This window comes from Zootermopsis nevadensis, unplaced genomic scaffold (genome assembly GCF_977971745.1).
Source record: "Zootermopsis nevadensis isolate Lab colony 2312 unplaced genomic scaffold, Znev_1.0 Znev_ptg000011l, whole genome shotgun sequence".
In the NCBI taxonomy this organism is placed as follows: Eukaryota; Metazoa; Arthropoda; class Insecta; order Blattodea; family Termopsidae; genus Zootermopsis; species Zootermopsis nevadensis.
This window is the reverse complement of record NW_028259143.1, coordinates 6,396,069-6,414,847: the sequence shown is the minus strand read 5'-3', so window position 1 is coordinate 6,414,847 and position 18,779 is coordinate 6,396,069. Positions and strand designations below refer to the sequence as shown.

Genomic DNA, 18,779 nt, shown 5'->3' with positions numbered 1-18,779 from the left:
AAAGATATTACTGAATGCTCAGATATACTCACAGAAACTATAACCTGTGCATTGCGGATTACGGAAGTAGCGGCTTGAAACATTCGTTTGTTTTCTAACCACATTAATCGCGCCAAATAATAGTTTATTCTGTGGGTTTGGTGGGAAATTTGTAAGAATTTTGTTTGCTAAGAAATTAAGTTTAGATATGGAAGATATCGAAATAGTGATCGACAACCTCTCAGATGGAGTAGAGATACTTCAGAAGAGTCTTCAGTGTGCTATATGGTTTGTAACACGAAAAGCTTGTTTGACTGCAATATTCAAGAGTCGCAGAAGTTGTTAATTCAACGTGAAAGTGCGCACATGACATTCATGTGTACGATATTAACATAATTTATTTGGCAAAATGTTATATCTTGTTTCCCTTTATTCTGATCAGGTTAGGGAATGTTGCATTTGGATGGCAGCAAAACAAAATTTTTCAATTCCAATTGTGCTGTTTTTCTTTTGACACAATTATATTTTAATATGATCCTTTATTTTGTGTGTCGTAAAGATCATAAATTGCTACTGCACTTTTGCAATATTCTTGATGACAATGTCAATTCATGTTTGACCACTGTCATGACAGTTCCCAGTATTAGGTCTACTTATGACATGGAATACACACCTTCCCATCTTTGCTACAGGTGTTCTCAAGCATTGCCCCTTTCACTGATATTTGAACATTTATTCTGTGATCCTACATGAACCAATTATAAAATGTCCCACCCTGTCAAATCAGAATAGATGAATGGTTACTAGGTCTCCTTGTCCAGTTGTACATATAAGAGTGCTATTATGCAGCAACTACTACAAACCTGGCCACTACATACAATTTCTATGCTAGTATCTCATAACATCTTCAGCCTGGGCTAGAATTTGGTTCCAGTGTTTGGTACAGATTTATTGTTATTAAACCATTAATATAGGGAGAAGTGCAAAAATATTAACTTGTTTCAGCAATCAAACAAAAATGCCATTTATCAGTTCTGATTTTTGTAAGACTATAGTAGTATCTTCACATGTGCAAGCACACACATAATCCAAAACTACAGTATGAAAATATGAGTCCCTTAACACAAGAGCTATAATTTTGATGGCTGAATGAATATTGATACATTTGATACCATTATCAGTCTAGAACTGCTGAAAAATCCAGTATATACACGATGCTCCCATTCTTTTTGCTGGGAATGCATAATGAGAGTTATGAAGAAGAATCAGACTGCCCATTGTCCTTTGTGCAACAAGTCAATTAACAGAAGAAGCATTACACATGATGAGAAGATTGGAAAGCTGGTGGAAAATGTGCAAAACTTGATTGACAGCATTGGAAAGGACACAGGATTTGATAGTAAGTATGAACTTGTTTTTATCCTATTTCCTTGTTTTGTAAGGAAAAACAGGCATATGAAATTATGTCCATGTGTTCATCTCCGTAAAAAGTTTTGAACCACTTGATGAAATTTTATGAACCTTTGTATGAAGATAATGTATAACCTCTGTTTTGTAACAACTTTGAGTACTGAAAGAATTACATGAGATGCAATTAGCCATAACTTTTGAACTTGTAGCTATTTTGTATGTCAGACATAGTTTTACCGATGTCTCTGTATTCCATCTATATAGACCATGCTGTATCAGAGATGAAAGCTACCACATCTGCTACTACTATTACTACAGTTAGTAACTGTGTCCTGTTTCATTCAAGTATTGGCTTTTATTTTCATTGTTGTGTTTTATCCACTGGAGTATTCATGTCTCTTCTACTGGCCTTGTATTATTTTTAAAACATGTTGGGGAAGTTAAATGACCTTTCTTATTTTAGTTACATCACATAAGAAGTTACCATATTCAACTCAGGAAGCAGTCCTTGCTTCTCCAAAGTTTCAGCATAACAAGCAGGAAACTGCTAGTATACAACATGAGGCTTCACCTCAGAAGCGTTCCCATCCAAAAGTAACTACTTCTAAAGAACGCTGGTTGAAAAGGTATAAAAAGTCTTACCCAGGAAAACGTGACAGTGATGTAGACCTTCTTTCTATCAGTCAGGAAGAACCATTTTTTCCAAGTTTCACATCAGGAAGTAAAACAATGCTTGCAGTGAAGAGTAAAGTTGACAAAGTGAAGGTTGCACCCATGGAGAAGGTTCAGGAGTGGTTGCAGAGGAACGATGATGAGTTTGGTGAGAAGCCAGTACAGTCTCCTGAATTACAACAGCAGAAATCAGAAACTGTTACAGCACCTGCTGATATTCACAAAGGTATGGATGATGAGACAGATCTAGTGTCTGTTTCTCAACAACGGTTCTATGTAGCCCCACCAAAAGCAGATATTGGAACACTTCAGAGCTCTTCAGATGGATTATGTACATATGATACTGTACAGCACACTTCTAATGCAAGAAGAGTATTTACTTCCAGAGATGGCAAAGAAAATAAAACAAAACTCAGCAAAAAAGTCAGTGAGGCACAAAATGCTGAAGGTGATCCCTACATATTTATTAGCAGTCAGGAAATGAGAGCAGTGTCTAAGAAGAAACTGAAAGAGAAAGGTAAAATGGCAATTAAAAAGAAAGTAAGTAAAATTTTTAAACCAAGCAGCCCATCTTTTGAGAAGTATAATAAAAAAGATCCTGCTGAAAATAATAAATCATCTTGTAAGAGTCCTGTATCTGATGTTTCCTTCATATGTCCTGTCGAAATTAATAATACATTTGATAACCTTGTGGCTAATACTCGCAAATTTGAACCAGAGAAAATGGTAAAAACATTTACTAGCAAGGTAAATTCTCAAGATGATGACAGTATTGAAGATGTGTATATATTCAGAACATCATTACAAGTTCCAGTGATAAACCAAAAGAATGATGGTAGCACCACAGAATCTATGAGTGATGTTGACTTTTCTTCTGGTAGTGATGATGAATGGGGTGCGGCCAACCGAGTTAATCTGCAGTCTATACAAGCAAGTGTTAGAAGCACTAGGAGTAGCACTTACGGTAATATTCATACTAAGAAAAGTTGTACCAAAAGTAATTTTAAGCAAAAAAACAAATTAAAATCTAGTGAAATTTGCTCTAGAAGGAATGCAGAGTTGGAGGTTCGTGAGGATCTCGTAAAGAAGACCCCTCTTAGTCCAACCAAGAAATTAAATATTTCTACAAAAATACATTTTGGTATTGATGATATGAAGGAATGCCTTGCTGTTTGTAAAGACACAAACAAATCAGAGGATGATTTTGTTACTTGTTCATCAACAGATAAGGCACACTCTGGTAAGGAAAACATAATTTGTTCATCAACAGTGAAATCTGGTAATGAGGACAGAATAAATTTAGATCAAGTCATGAACACGACTGTTATTTCACGATCACCGGGCTGGTCTCGTATTTCACAATCAAAAAAGGATTTTGAGAAGTTTAAAAAGCCAGTGCTTAGAGCACTGAATGTGAGTGGAGGTGAAGTGTGTATACCTAAAAAGCATGTAATATCAATAAGTGAAATGCCAAAGCAACCAGATATTACAAATGAAGTAATGTCACCTGTTCCAACAATTGATGATTCAGATAGTGTTATTGGAATTCCTGTGGTAGCATTTAATAGTCCTAGTCCTGAAGCACTGAACAGAGTTAAGATATTGTCAAGAATAGTGATGAATCTAGAATCTCAAATGGGACCCAGTTCTACCGGAAACATAGAAGGTTCCACAGAAACAAAGATGCATCAAACTGAGAAAGATGTGACTTTAAAGAAGTGTACAAGTCTTGGTTCTGATGCTTTCAGTGAACCTACTTGTGCACTGGATAGTCCCAAGTCTTGCCAGAAAAAGGAACTGATCAGTGTGATTGTGTCATCTTTAGAACACACGGATCAGTTAGATCAACATAATGAAGGTAATGAGCAGTGCATGTCTCACATTACAAAATCAGGCAGTAATGAGCCAGGTGCTCAAGACTGCCACAACAAAAATAATGATATTATCAAGAATTCAGTGACTGACATGGCCAAGGAGAATGTATTAATGGTCCAAGAGTCTAACAGCTCTGTAGCTTGCGAAGAAGCCATAGAAAACATTGAAAGAAATCCTGTGATCAACCAAGTTAACACACTAACCAGAGAAGATCACATTCAGAACAAGAGGCCTGTTGAGCTCATGTCAGAGTCTGGAGACAGTAGGTCATCAGACAGGCTAATATCTGTTGAAGCAGTTCAGAATGGCAGCATCAGTTCAGAACAGTCATTTATTCTTCAAGGGAAGGGAGAGTGCAACTCAGCAGTGCCTTCACTACCAGTAAGTAGCAGTCAAGCCCCACAGAATCTTATATTATCAAAGGAATGTGATCAAGAAAAAGTGGCAGCACCAACAGATGTAATTAATTCAACAGAAGAAGCTAAGAATTCTTTACCATGTTCAAGCAAGGAACTATTAGCAGATGTTCAACCAATAACAAGCACAGAGCCTATGGAAATAACCACAGAGACCTCTCATCAGACAGAAATTCATTCAAGTTATAATAATTCGGTTGGACTTGCGATCGCACATCTCAATAAAATTCACATTCCATTCATAAAATGTGGAAGACTGAAATCTTTAAGAAAATCAACAAAGTTTGTGCTTCTTGGTTCGTTAGCACCAAGAAGAATGACTATGTCTTCTGAAACATTTCAGGGATGTAGTTCACCTGATAACTTAGGGTTGAAGTTTCGTGTATCATTAGGGATGAACTGTGAAGTAGGAATACAGACTAGTCCCAGGTTGCTTTATGCTTGTCACATGTCAAACATAACTGATGCAAAAGTCCAGACCACTCCTGAAGGAAATCCACAATTTTCCCATTTCACTACTCCTACAGACACCATTAATTGTACGCAAGGAAATGAAAATTTTGTTCCTGATAGTTGTGACAACATTTATACCTTTTCACATGCTATTCCCTTACTACATCAGTCACTACAATGGCAGACCCTAGTAAATTCAAACACAAACAGTAAAACTGAAAATTCATTAATTAGCCCTATATGTAAAATTAGTGAACCGCTTCAAGTAGACAAAAAGGTTGTGCACAGTGAAATAGAACATCACTCAACAGAGAATGATACTGGTATGAATAAAACTATAGTGTTCAATAACCACTGTGGATACAGTAGTCCAGTTGGTGTTTGTACTGATTATGAAATACCTACTTCTCAATTCAGCACAGCAACAACTATTAAGATTCAGCAGAGGACATCAGATAATGAAGGACAGTCCCTTAGCAAGTCACCAGAATTATCTCCAAACTCAGCAGTACACTCTAGTCATAGCATATCCATTGTACAGAAATTAGATGATATAAACACTGTTGACATTACCAAGGATCATTGTGATACTCATGCCAGTGAGAAAGTAATATCTGCCATGCAATATGATAATGCAAGTAATGATGAAAGGAATGCAGAAACACACAAACAAAATAAAATAATTGAATCAGGGCAAGATAGTTTTGCAGAACAGGCTATAGGCGACTTAAATTCTAAACCAAGGAAGTGTAAACAGAACGATTGTGATACGTCTGTAGAGATGGGCAGCAAGAGAACAAGCAGAGTAAACAGACAACTTAAGTTTTCCCCAAAATTTAATCCAAAATTATCAGATCCATTTTTGGATGTAAGTAAAGAAGATAGGGAAAGAGACATTCAGAAATTACCCAATAAATCATATAAGAGGATCCGAATGCCGACTGACTCTTCAGCTTCTGTGTCTACTGGTAGTGAATCAAATGCGTCAGATTCAGAAACACAAAAAATAAAGAAACCACGTCATGCATCTCTTAAGAGAGCCTCAGAGGAGGGAAAGAATAATGAGGTGCTGCCCAACCATGAAGCTACAAATGATGAAAATGCTGATACCTCCATGGAAGTTATAGACTTACTGACACCACCTGAAGAAGCTAATGTTGACCTTACCCCTGATATTGATGACAGAACCAATATTGAAGAGAAGTGGCTGGGAGAAAGTATACCTAATTCAGAAGAACTAATGGCAAGAGTGATGGCAAATATTGACGCTGATCTAGCAGAAACAAGGAAGCGCAAAATGAAAGAGGGCACTGATAGTGATGTGGAAAGGCAGAAAGTGTCACCTACACTTTTTACACCGTCACCAGCTGTTGCTGACTCTGAAGAACTGGGTACCAAGATGACATGTGAACTGGTGATGTGCCATTCAGAAGTAGATCCTGGGAAGAAGCCTGTTAAGGAGAGTTTCTTAGGCAATACAACAGTAGGCAATGACAGTGAGAGCCTTTGTACGCAGCAAAGGAGTAAAATCCAGGTTAGTACTGCTAGTATTCTCAAAGAATTCAGCTTCACTGACTTTAGACTCTATGGCTATTGGTAGTGACTTGATTTTGGGTGAGAAAAAAGTGAGCTCTTTTGTGACTGGATCTGTGACTTGAAGCAGAAGGTTATTAGGTCAACATCACTGATGCAATGTAGGAGACTGGTTCATGAGTTGAAGCCAGTGGCAATTAGCAGTGAATGCCATTTTGAATAATGTATAGTGGTAATAGTAAAACCTGAAATATAAAATGTGACATATGAAGCTTAATGTAAGATTTATGCATTAAAACGTGCAGAATTTTGGAATATGTTTTTCAAATTCTCTGGCATTCCAACTGCAAATCACTGAATATGACTTAAGACAGGAAGCTGTAACCTCTACATGACAAAAAATACACTAAATTCATGTCCATTATGCAATCCTAATTTTTGTGGAAGAATATAATGCTTGTAATGCATAAATGACAATTCAGTTATTTTTACATTTTTATAAATAAAATATGGATTTTATAAAATCAATGGAATGTGTATGCTTAGAGATATTTTTATCAATATGAATTAATTTTTCAGGGTGATATTCACAATCTGGAGTCTGAAATCAAGGAATGCAAAGCAGAATTTCAGAAAGTGATAGAGAATAGATCAGTTGATAATATTTGTCCTGAAACTGTATGTGGGGACAGTGAAAATGAGTCAGAGGATGACTTTGTGGCACCAACACCAAGAAAAGAAGTTACATCAAACAAGACATGGTTAGTCTAATTAGTACAAATTCTTATTATTACAATTTGATATGCAAAACACATCATAAGACAGTCTGTTGAGAATTCTAATTTAATTATTATATGTTTAGATTTGGAAAAATAAGGAACACCTTTTTATAACAGGATCCTAAAACACTAGATAGTTTCACTTTTAATACAGGTACTCTCTTCCAGATAAAAATTTTCATGAATCATGATATGAGACCCTTTTGGTTATTAGTGGTATCTTCACAGTTCTAAATCATAAATTAATTATAAACACCTCATGACATGTCAAGTTATTTGTTTCTAAGCAAATTTTTCTAAATTTACAGAACATACTCTGTATCTTATACACTTCGGGGGGAAGGGGGTTCATAGCTCCTTTGCCCTTCTGATACAATGTTTGATATCACTGTCTTGTCAAGGCATGCCGGGGCAGTTCCTTGGCATTAAAAATGCACCAAAGTACCAACCTAGACCATCCTGGCTCAAATACAGCCTTGTCTATGGTGGCTTTGCAACAACAGTTCTGCATCTACTATAAAATGAACTCAGGCCAATAATGAATGCAAAACAACAAATAAAATATCTATATTCCATAGGAGTATACCATTTTAGTTTTGTCAAATTTTCTGTAAATTAACTACTACTGTTACAGGGATGGCAAACCCAAAGATGATGCCAGAGCAGAAAGCAAAGAGGTTGCTTGTTTTCAACAAATATGCCGATTGAACCTTACAACTCCATCTTCAACTGTTAAAAATTCTGAGAAAACTGTGTTGCATAATCAAGATTCTAATTACATTTCACCTACGAGAAGTCCATCAATTATTAATTCTACTGATATTCAGTGTAAAAAAACTGGTACACCTAAGTATCAAACTGCTGCTCTTAACAGTGAAATCAAATCTCACACAACTCCAACAACATCTAAGCAGTTTGTTCTTCGACTTCCTCAAACAAATAATTCCACAACTTCACCAATGACGAAGGCAGAGAATGTTGCATCATCAGCTGTAGTATCTAAATCATCTGTCCCAGCAAAAGAGTTAACGCCAGGAGATATCCCTAAGGAAGTTGTGCCCCAGTCTTCACTCCAAACACTGAGAGTTCAGACACAAGCTTCTACAAAACTTTGCTTTGTATGTAGTGGTTTGCACACAGGATTAATTACCAGAGTGAAAACACTATCAAAACTGCTGGGAGCAGAGTTCTCAAATAAATTTGAGCCACATACAACACACCTTGTAGTGAAGGCCTCAGATAACATGATGGCAGACAAAACATTGAAATACCTCTCGGCAGTAGTCAAGAAGAAATGGATTGTATCCATTGCTTGGGTAGATGCTTGTCTTCAAGCAGGGAAGCTAGTACCTGAGGTCAGTCATTATATTACAACACTGTATTGTAGTGTCTTTCCCTTGATTGATTAAGACAAAATATATCTGGATTATTTAGTACAATAGGAGGAGGTGATATTGAAAATAGGGGAAACAACTAAACTCACTCACATAATGGAGCAGAAAAATATGTAAACCTTTATTTTTTTTTAGTAAACTGTTCTAATTTCAGGATGAATATGAAATGCTTGATTCTTCTGGTGAAAATGGGCCACACCGATCCCGTACATCATCTGATCTACTGTACAAAAATTTTGAGTTTTGCTGCATTGAACCTTTCACTGATCTCAACAGAGAACAACTAGAGGTGAGAAATTATTACCAAATATGTTAACATTTCAATAATATGTTATAATTTAATGGTATATAGTAACTCATGTTATAAAAGTTCAACAAACTTTCATGTTAACACTGAAACAAGAATGTGTGTAAGTTTACAGTATTGACTTTTTTACATTGTTTACTGCATACTATACTAGCAACATTAATAATTTTTGTGAGTTTTATCTTAAATTATCTTGCCTTCCATCATGACTTCAAGTTCTCATTCATTTTACAGAATACCCTGTAAGTCTGGGGACATAGGAGAACTCTGTTATTTAGCAAAATATGGAAAAATGTAGAGGGGAAAAGATGTTGAAAATTATGCGTTTGGAATCTAAAGTGTTAGAATTTTTTATATAGGATGGGCCATTATGGTGCTACACTCTACATTATCGATAGTGAAAAGTTATGGTGATGGTGCCACATTGACATGATAGCAAAGGAGGAATGTGTTTCCTTTAGTACCTGTGTCTCTTTTATTACTTCTTCCACCTAATCTGGAAACTACACTGCACTGATAATTGATTTTAATTTGTAGTATGTTTTGTAGGAGATTTTAAAAGAATGTGGAGCAGAAATTGTGAGTCATCCTGAAGAGTTTTCATTCAAAGCTGGACAATGTGGTATGATTATTGTCCAGATGGATACAGAGAGAGAAGAAGAGTGTAAAGGTAGGTGTTACTAAATTTCTGCACCACATGTTTGAAGAATTTTATGTTGGGGCTAATAGTGAGTTTGCAAAGCCATTGGGCTAGAGGACCCAGATTTATATTTCAGTAGACAAATTCAGATCTGCATTCACAGAGAAATTAAGAGCAGATTACATTCGTGTTCCATGAAGAGAGGAATGCCTTCACTATGGGTGCTGCTACTCAGCACCGCTACTTTTAGGGGAGACCAGTTATCTCTGGTAAGAGAACTCCTGCCTGCCTAATTAGACATCTGGAAGAATTGTTCCAGCCTAATCAATGAAGTAAAATGATGATATATTTTAAAACTGAAGCTCAAAAAAGCTGCAGTTGTTTGGTTTTCGGGACACTATAATGATTAATATATGGATGTATATATATCTACATAGCCTATAAAAATACACTGTTTCTGAGTAGACTATTTTTGTTGTGGATTTCAAAGAAACAGGATGCAAGGGTATGAAGTGAATCTAGCTTGCTCAAGTAAGTGTCCAGCGGCAGGCCATTGTGAACATGTGTGAATTTCTTGGCCAGCCGAATGACACAGCTTTTCACAGACTATGCTTCATATAGTTAATATGTTTGGAGTACACTATAGTTTCTAATCCTGTTTCAGAATGGTGGGAGCGCTATGGAGTACTTCCTATTGGACATGAATGGGTGTTAGAATGCATTGGCAGATACCGGATAATACCTATCTGGAACTTCTTAACTTGTCCTGTCAGTGAAGATCACGTGAGAGCACTAGGGTACCCTGAAGATGCCCTTGTTAGTGATGATGATGACACTGTAATGGAATCACAAGTGTGAGTGGACAGAAGTACAAAGAAACTGTACATAAACTTACTCACCAGCCCTATATTAACTATAATTTTTCCCATAAGATGTTACAAAATAAAGTTTTGTTTTTGAACTTGTACAAACTGGAGGTAAGATTATCATGTCAGATGGTAACCATGGCTTCTTTTAGATGTAAACAGATTACAGAAGACATCAGTAAATTCTTTATTTCAGATTCTGGATCTTAAGGTGAATGTAAGGACAATAATTAGAATAACAAAAAAATTATGCAGTCAAAGCATTTTGTACCAACAGAAATAAGGCAGTGAAAGTTAATATAATAGATGAAAGAAAATATGTCTGAAAACAGTAATGGATGAAGTAACTGCCTGATGTTTTATGTTCATTTTAGATGAATAAAATCCCACAGGGGCAAGTGAGTTTCTTTGTGAGGGACACGGCTGGCATGTATCCTGTAATCTGTCTACTCACAGTTTGAGGGAAGGGTGGAAGAATCAGACATAGAACAGGATACGTTTCAGATATAAATGTGTATGGAAAAGAACCGAGAATTTCAGTTTGATAATGGTTTCTATAAATTACCAGTTAATGCTAGTGGTTGAGGATCTTGTTGCTTTACATTTACTGCATTCTTCAGCTAAAACAAATAAGGGTAAAGTGGTCCATATTGGATTCTAGACTTCAAATCCCAGTAAAGAGATTCAGTATTTTCTATTTGTATGATGTTGGGACTTGTCTCTCTAGGGATACAGAGGTGAGACATAAAGCTAACCAACAATCTCCTACTGTCAGATCAGAGTATGTTACTTCATTATTCCCTATTATTCATTTACTGCAGATAAGCTGAAGACATCACCTTGCTAAAAAGTATTTTATTTTTGTGGAGATTATATGGATCTTGTAATTTTGAAACTTGTACATATAGGGAGTGCCACTTAATGTGGAACCTGCCATGACAGCATTAGTGAGCAAACTACCAGGAAATGAGTTTGGTCACAATGCAGAACATAGCTGTTGCATGCTAGTAGATGGTTTCCAAGTTATGTGGGACTCTGTAAATAGAGAAAGTTTTTAATTTTTGTAGAGAATATACAGTACTTATGACATTATAACTGAAAAATTTAATCATACTGCAACAGTGTGTTTATTGAAAGAAGTCTCCAACGGGAGAACTTCTGTGATTAATTCACTGGTTGTCTTGCATCCTACTACAGCTGATGGTAATGTAAAGACAGAATACTTTAAATAGTTTCCATAGCACTGGGCTATAGAAAATGTGATACGAAAAAGAATTAACTACTTTAAGCATATTTCTGGACAATCTGAGGATAACGAAAAATAATTGACTGAGGATTTAACTCTAAAACTTCAAATATACCATAATGCACAGGAAGATAACTTAGTGATTGTGCATTAATTTACAAAGCCATGGGTTTCAAATGTTATGTGGTGGTTGACATTCAAAATTTGCATTTCATGGATTTCAGTCAGTAGACTGACTATCCTGATATTTCACTCCATTATCCCAATTCCCTTGGCAAACTCTGGGATAGTACAGTGAAACCTCTATCCATCGTTCCCGGAACTATCGTTTTCCCGGATGCATCGTCCGTTTTGTTCGGTCCCGAATACATCCCATATAAAATAATGTTACATTTTCCCGCTTCTATCGTTCCTCGAACTATCGTTTTATCGCATCGATCGTTCAAAAATCTTAGTCCCGGCCCACAATTTTCCCGCAATGATCGTTTCTGAGAATTTAAAATGCTGGGTTTAGAGATAAATTAATACCGAAAGACGCACAATGTTTTTGGAATACGCAGTAGCCGTGACCTGTTATGTCGCCCAACCAGCACATTCTTTTGGAATGAGGGTCAGCGGTGCAGGGGTGATAGTTGGAATGAATGGCGGTGCTCATTGTCAGAAATTTTACGATTTTAATTAGGGTGCACTCATATTTCGTTCCAGCGATGCCAGATGGCATGTGCAGTGTGAATTTCTTCACAAATGCTTTTATTACAAGTACAAAGGAAAGGCTGGCGGCACTTTTCATTCTTCTGGTTCATCTCGTTTCCAGCGGTTCAGGGTCTTCTACAGCTACGTTTCGTTGAGTTCGGCAGTAATAGTATTTCCATTCTTCCTGTTATTGTTCGCGAAGAGGGTGGGAGTGGTGAGGAAGAGGAAGACGACGAATGCTAGCCCGAAGCTTTGCCGAAGCACACGCTGCATTGGCGAAAGTGAAGTCGTTCTTTTATGCGCTTAATATTAGTGAACGTGACGAAGAAAACATTTTGAACGTGGAAAGTGCTCTGTTTGGTCTAAAACGTAAAGTTTCAACAAACCAGTTGGCCATTAAAGACTTTTTTGGTAAAAAGAAGTAACTTTGAAAGAGAAACATTGTTTTTTTTTAATTTTTAATGCTTTCCCGCATCTATCGTTTTCCCACATTCATCGTTTTTATTTCCCACCCCCGCCAAAAACGATGCATCGAGGTTTCACTGTATCTTAAAATAGACCACAACCACTCCCAAACAAATGTTTGACTTAATCTTTATTATCTCTAAACAAACTGAATTTGTAATTTTTTTTTCTAAACTACATACACAGTATTATATATTATCAGTTACAGTAGAGGACAGGACAGACTCAATTGGACAAAGAAAAATAAATGATGGATCTGATGAAATGGGTTCAAAGTCATGTTCTGCAAAGTGTGTGTGTGTATCCATATTTTAGTATAAGAAGTAAAGAGATGCTACAATTATTTTCATTTATAGTATTTTTTTAACCCCACCCCCAAATTTCATTAGCTAGCTTTGTGAACACATACCACTGGTGTCAAATAACATACAGGAGTCTTGAGCTATACAGAACACAGTGGAAATGATAATGATTTTTTAATAGAAGTCATTGCACCATGTACCATTTTAAATATGCTGTGAAGATGTACTCTGGGTGAAGAATGAGTCTTGGAATGATGGTGGTGAACTTTCACAATAAACATACTTTTGAAGATTTCTGTCTTCTGGGTTGTTGCGCTGTGTAGTCTGGTCAATGTTAACCAACGTTTCAGAGGTCATACTGCCTCCGTCATCAGGTTGGTTAACATCGACCAGACTACACAGCGCAACAGCCCAGAAGACAGAAATCTTCATACTCACCGCTGTGAAAACCTCAAATCTTACAAACATACTTTTATTAACATGATTTTCATATATAACTACACTTTCAGCAGCAACATTCCTGTAGATTCATACCTACAAACTGTTGACACCTCTGACCCTTGTGGGTTTATTAAAAAGACTGCAGTTCTGGAAAAAAAATTGTGAGTTTTTATGGAATGTTGTTTCCTGGTTTCCAAGTTACAGTTGGTACAATAAACCATCTGTATTTTGGAAAAAGAGTAATTCTGAAACTGGCTTCAACAGTACAGTGTCTGTTCTGCACAGACTATGTGAATGCCAGTATGAAAGGAATGTATGCCAGTGAAGTAGTGAATGACTAAATCTCTCACTTTGATCTCCATAAATGTTGAATGTATTTGTCAACTCTTATCAATCAATAATAAGAAACCAAATATCAGTAGCACACACAGAAATCAGCCTAATACTGGAAAACAGGATTTGGACTGATGCACTTCTTAATGATTTAAAGTGCTAATTAGATGGCATAATACCATGGCTGACTAATTACATACCTGAAGTCTGTCTCAGTCCATGCCAGGAGGAGCTGGCTCAGATCGAATCTCGTCAGGTTCATCTCTGATATCTATTGTCAACTCAGTTGGAGACACCTACAACAGATCAACCTGTCTTGTAACACACAATGCTAGAAAAATCACATTATACTCCGGAATCAGCTATGAGAATCATAACAAATTATGCATTCCCCTAATATGAACAAGAATGGCACAGTTTAATTCAATTTTAAAATCCAAATACTGCAAATATCTTCTAGTGTAGTTTCAGTTTCATATTGGTCAGTGGCGCAAAATGACTTGTGGAGGAATATTGATTTTAAGCCAGAACCCCTATTACTGCATTTATTAGTAAAAGGAGAAGACTCAAAGAAATAAACCATCATCATTTTGTAAGTAAATCCTTCCAGCATCAGCAGATATTTTGCCACAGTTTTTATAACATCCTATGCTACTTCTGGAAATCACAAAGCTGCCTTTGTAAATGGTGTGCCAAATGATCATGAAATATCTTACTGCTTTTCTATAAACTACGTGTGTTTTGAGCTTACATTTATGTGAATAACTTATAGACAGATTTTCTTTCTATGTTCAACCTTCCATTCTGACAAAGACCTTAAACAATTTTTTGTATTTCAGAAATAAAAATGAAGTAATATTTATTACATCATTTTTAATTCCTTTGTACACCTTGTTGAATGCCTCGCTTTGTATCGAAGTAAAACTGTCTAAGCTGTGTGGTACAGAAATAAACTTCCAAAAAGACTGAATCATGGTCAGTGATCTTGATTCCACACTCCATCTATGAAAACTGAGTTGACCCAGTCTCTCATGATCAGGCAATTCAGAATGTACTTGACATATATTTAATTTGAACTGGCTCTATGTATGTCATTTACATTGAAAGAATTTGTTAAACACAGAGAAAGGTGTCTGTTAAAACTAAAAATTCAGCACTCGTGTTTTCAACATTTTACAGAAAATGTGTTATTCTAATGATGTAGAATTAGTAAATGCTGACTGTAAGACCCATACTTACAGCTTCCATCTTGACATCATATTCTTCCAAATGAGGCCTTCTATTACCTAGCAGGACATCCATGATCGACTGAGGAATGTGAGCACGCTGCAAGCAACACATCATCATATAAATATATAAACATAAATCTGAACCTAAAAATACAAATTACAGATCAGAGAATAGAACACTTACTAGAGAACAGCAGAAGAAACAGAGTGGAAAAATGTATTCTAATTAAGTCGCTGGTAGTTGCTCAGCTGGTCAATAAATCCCATGCCTTTTATGACACTTGAAGGTACATTAATATGTTCACAAGATCCTACCACTGGACCCTATTCAATCTGGTCCACACCTTTACATTTATCTGGTATATATAGATTCTAAGCTCAGAAAACCCCTTTGACCCTGGCCACATGACCATACAAAGTTCGTCCGTTGCAATTCTATGACGGGCGTCACGATGTGTGTTACAATGGACGTACAGTAGGGCACCGCTTATACGGCGGGTTAGGGACCAGACCCCCGCCATAAAGCGAAAATCGCCGTAAAGCGGATCTTTGCCTTTTTTCACTTGCAAATGCAAATCAAAGCCTAATAAGATGTTTACACTATCATTTAGTAAGTGCACAATAGCGCTAGGCCTAAGAAAACGATATGAAAGTAAAATGACTATCAGTAGTACACACATTGTGGCTGGTTTGATCTTCAATCCACACAACTAAAAGTTTTTCCATGTCGGCAATAAGGCAATCTCTTTTTCTTATGACTTTAGAGTTCATTCGTGTGGCACTTTTAATTTCATTTAACACTTTCTCCTTAGCGTTCACGATGGCAATAACAGTTTGGCGAGCTAGGCCTAGCTTACGTCCTATCTCGGCCAGACATGCCTTGTTCACGAAGTTTAATCATCTCTAAGTTGGTATTTAAAGTAAGAGGCTTACAACTCCTCTTTTTATCGCTACTACCCTTTGACGCCATTGTAATTACACTAAAGTAACACAAAAATATTATATAAATACACAGTTTGTAATAACTTTGAAGAATTGCTAGAAATACAGATAGACGCAGAGCACACAAAAGCTGTAAACAGATTGAATCAGCGACGAAAAAATGGCGCCGGACGCACTTCTCTGACTCAGCTGTTGAGCGCCGTATTAGCGAATCGCCGTAAAGCGGAGCGCCGAAAAGCGGGGCCCTACTGTACTTTGTACGGTCGTGTGGCCCCAGCCTTAGGTGGAGGACAAAAGCTGAGAATCTGGAAAAGAGAGAGGGATCGTAATTTATATAACAGAGATGAAAATAAAAGTGTATGCTAACCTGATTCTCTGTGAAAGCCATGACATGGGAAAGGAGTGGTTGCTGCAGATCTGGTGAGTTGACTAGCACATCACTGAGTTGGGCAGGTGGAAGCTGTAGTAACACCTGGAAACTTTGTGGTTTTGTTCGCTGACAACACTTGATGAAACCCTCCCATACTTTCTTCTGTTTCCAAACCTGAAATACAATTACCAACTACTATAAATGCTAGTTCAGGATGTTAATTTCCCTCTTTAAGTTTCCCTACAAGGGGGGGATGGGACTAAAGTTTTGGAAATCAGTAGAATCTTCCACATGCAGGTTGAAGACATTCATGTCCTTCTGAAAGTCCTGGTCTAAAAGGCATACTCTGCTCAAAGGAAAAGGACTTCCCACATATTAAAAGATCCTGGTTATTGGCAAGAAAAAATAAGTCATTTTAAGAGCCAGAAAGGAGAGATTTCATATCTTGCTCTGCTTGGATTTATCTGTGAATGTCCTCAATTTATTTCTCAACTTTGTAGATTGTTTCAAAAGAACTCTCACTCATACTGACATTATATATGCAACTTATGATTATTTTAATGGTCTTATCAAACCTTCAAATTCAAATAAAACTGCAGTGCACAGCAGACTCAAGCAACAGACTGGAAAAGAAATGTTTACCAGTCAAAAAATCAAATTACATTCTGTGGGGAATAAAACCACTGAAATTGTAGGAAAATTAATGGGACTGAAAAAACACGTAACTCGCAGGAAAACGCATTCCAAAAATGAAAATGCAAGATTTTACTGTAGACTATAATAGAAGAATATTATGAACTCAAGCAGGAAGCATGATTTATGACAATAGTGTATCACTCCTATATTTTATAGCTGCATCTTAAAATAATCTCCAACTACCACACATATTCCCCTCAGTTTGATATATTAGAAATTTATCTTGTGTAAATGCATCTGGCATGTCAAATAAGTCATAACCTGGAAGATGTTTACCTGTTTCATTATTAGCCTCTGTAGGATGTTCATGACAAAACCTATGAGCCGTGGGTAGAGAGAGAGGGACTGTATCACTGTGCGCATCAGTAAAGTTGGCAATGGGTTCAGCTCCATCAAATGTTGCATCACCACAGCCAGAATTTCCTGTGTGTATGCTTGTTTCTCAGCAAAGCACAATGATGTAGCTGCACATAAGAATAACATAAGATACAGGAAACCTGGACATTATTAACTCCATCTGTGCAAAATATGTAAATTTTGTTGATTCTGCATGTGCAGATAGTTCCCTACTCAAAATACAGCAACTGGCATGGTTTTACTGTGATGACGATAATAAAGGAATATATTCAATTTAACAATGTCAATGGGGAAGGAAGGAGGTGGAATATAGTCAAATACTGATATTTAAAGCTGTGTACATCAATGTGGTCGCTAAATTGCATATTTAGAAAAAATGATGGGTTGAATGGAAGAATTTACAGATGGCAATGAATGTGCTGAACTAATTACTTCAAACATTTATTAAGAAGAACACAAGAAACATGTTACCTTTGATAACAGTTTTTAGCTCACACTTGGAAGGATCAATATTGTGCAAAGCAATGAGAAGCTCTGCAGGAGTAAGAGGTGATGTGTGGCTCAAGCCCTCTGAATGTGTTCCCAGCAACCTAAGAATGAACAATAACTGATCAGGCTGAAGTCAATCAAATTCACAAAATTAAATGTACATAAAATTACAATGAAATGTAGGAGGAACCATCTACCTAACTATGCAAGGCCATGGCGGTGCTGGAATTTATATTACATAATGAGATTAAAATTACCCCATGAAGGAGAGTCGTTAAGAAGTTGCGAGTTGCTCTAATGGTAAATATTCCAACCTTTCTGCGGAACTGTAAGTTTCATCATCATGTTAATGTTGGTCTTATGGGTAATAATACCAAAGGACTTGCAAGTAGATACCAACATTTTAGACAAATATTACACACATTAAACAAAAACTTTTTTTCAGTATATATTACACTGTCTTATGAAATTATTTCTTCTAGTCCATGTATTTTTTTCTCTTTTACAACTCTTTTTTTTTCCTTCTTTCTTTCTCATGTAAACTGAACTACAAAAAAGGTGTCATCAAATCAACTGACCATATTACAAAATTATATTTAACACTGTACAATCTCTTATATGCATAATAAAATCAAACCTGTTAAAGACTTCTTTCACAACCACAGGGTTCAGCTTGATGAGCTTTGGCAATGCAGCTATTACTTCCTTCTTTGTGAGCCCATTTAATACAGGAATCAAGAACCGCACATCAGACACACGTGTATGGTATAAATCTCGCACTCGTGCAACCAGCTCAGCACTTGGAGGAGCTGTTAACACAAGATACACAACCTGGTAGAATATCACTGGACGACTTTATGACTTCTACAACTTGAATAAACATAAGAGAATC

The 18,779-nt window shown here is 36.6% G+C and overlaps 3 protein-coding genes across 4 annotated transcripts in view; 1 reads left to right on the top strand and 2 right to left on the bottom strand.

Moving 5' to 3' along the window:
- The window catches only part of cin (Molybdenum cofactor synthesis protein cinnamon), a 114,871-nt gene extending 112,717 nt beyond the window's left edge, over positions 1-2,154 (bottom strand). Inside the window, exon 1 of the transcript XR_015534689.1 lies at positions 2,032-2,154. The gene's annotated coding sequence lies outside the window, so the exon portion shown is untranslated. The remainder of the gene's footprint in view (positions 1-2,031) is intronic.
- On the top strand, positions 42-13,077 carry LOC110828090 (uncharacterized). Its single transcript, XM_022060419.2, has 8 exons — positions 42-267; positions 1,161-1,378; positions 1,853-6,339; positions 6,918-7,099; positions 7,752-8,472; positions 8,666-8,800; positions 9,368-9,488; positions 10,123-13,077. The coding sequence occupies exons 1-8, from the start codon at positions 188-190 to the stop codon at positions 10,314-10,316; spliced, it is 6,138 nt and encodes a 2,045-aa protein (XP_021916111.2). The 5' UTR covers positions 42-187; the 3' UTR covers positions 10,317-13,077.
- The window catches only part of Sym (symplekin scaffold protein), a 24,684-nt gene continuing 14,510 nt past the window's right edge, over positions 8,606-18,779 (bottom strand). Inside the window, exons 16-22 of one of the 2 annotated variants that reach the window (XM_087347163.1) lie at positions 18,525-18,696; positions 17,870-17,988; positions 17,318-17,505; positions 16,343-16,519; positions 15,044-15,130; positions 14,005-14,100; positions 8,606-13,618 (exon numbers count right to left, since the gene is read on the bottom strand). In XM_087347163.1, the coding sequence (XP_087203289.1) occupies positions 14,017-14,100; positions 15,044-15,130; positions 16,343-16,519; positions 17,318-17,505; positions 17,870-17,988; positions 18,525-18,696 (827 nt within the window). In that variant the 3' untranslated portion in view covers positions 8,606-13,618; positions 14,005-14,016. The remainder of the gene's footprint in view (positions 13,619-14,004; positions 14,101-15,043; positions 15,131-16,342; positions 16,520-17,317; positions 17,506-17,869; positions 17,989-18,524; positions 18,697-18,779) is intronic. The other variant, XM_087347162.1, reaches the window with a different exon arrangement.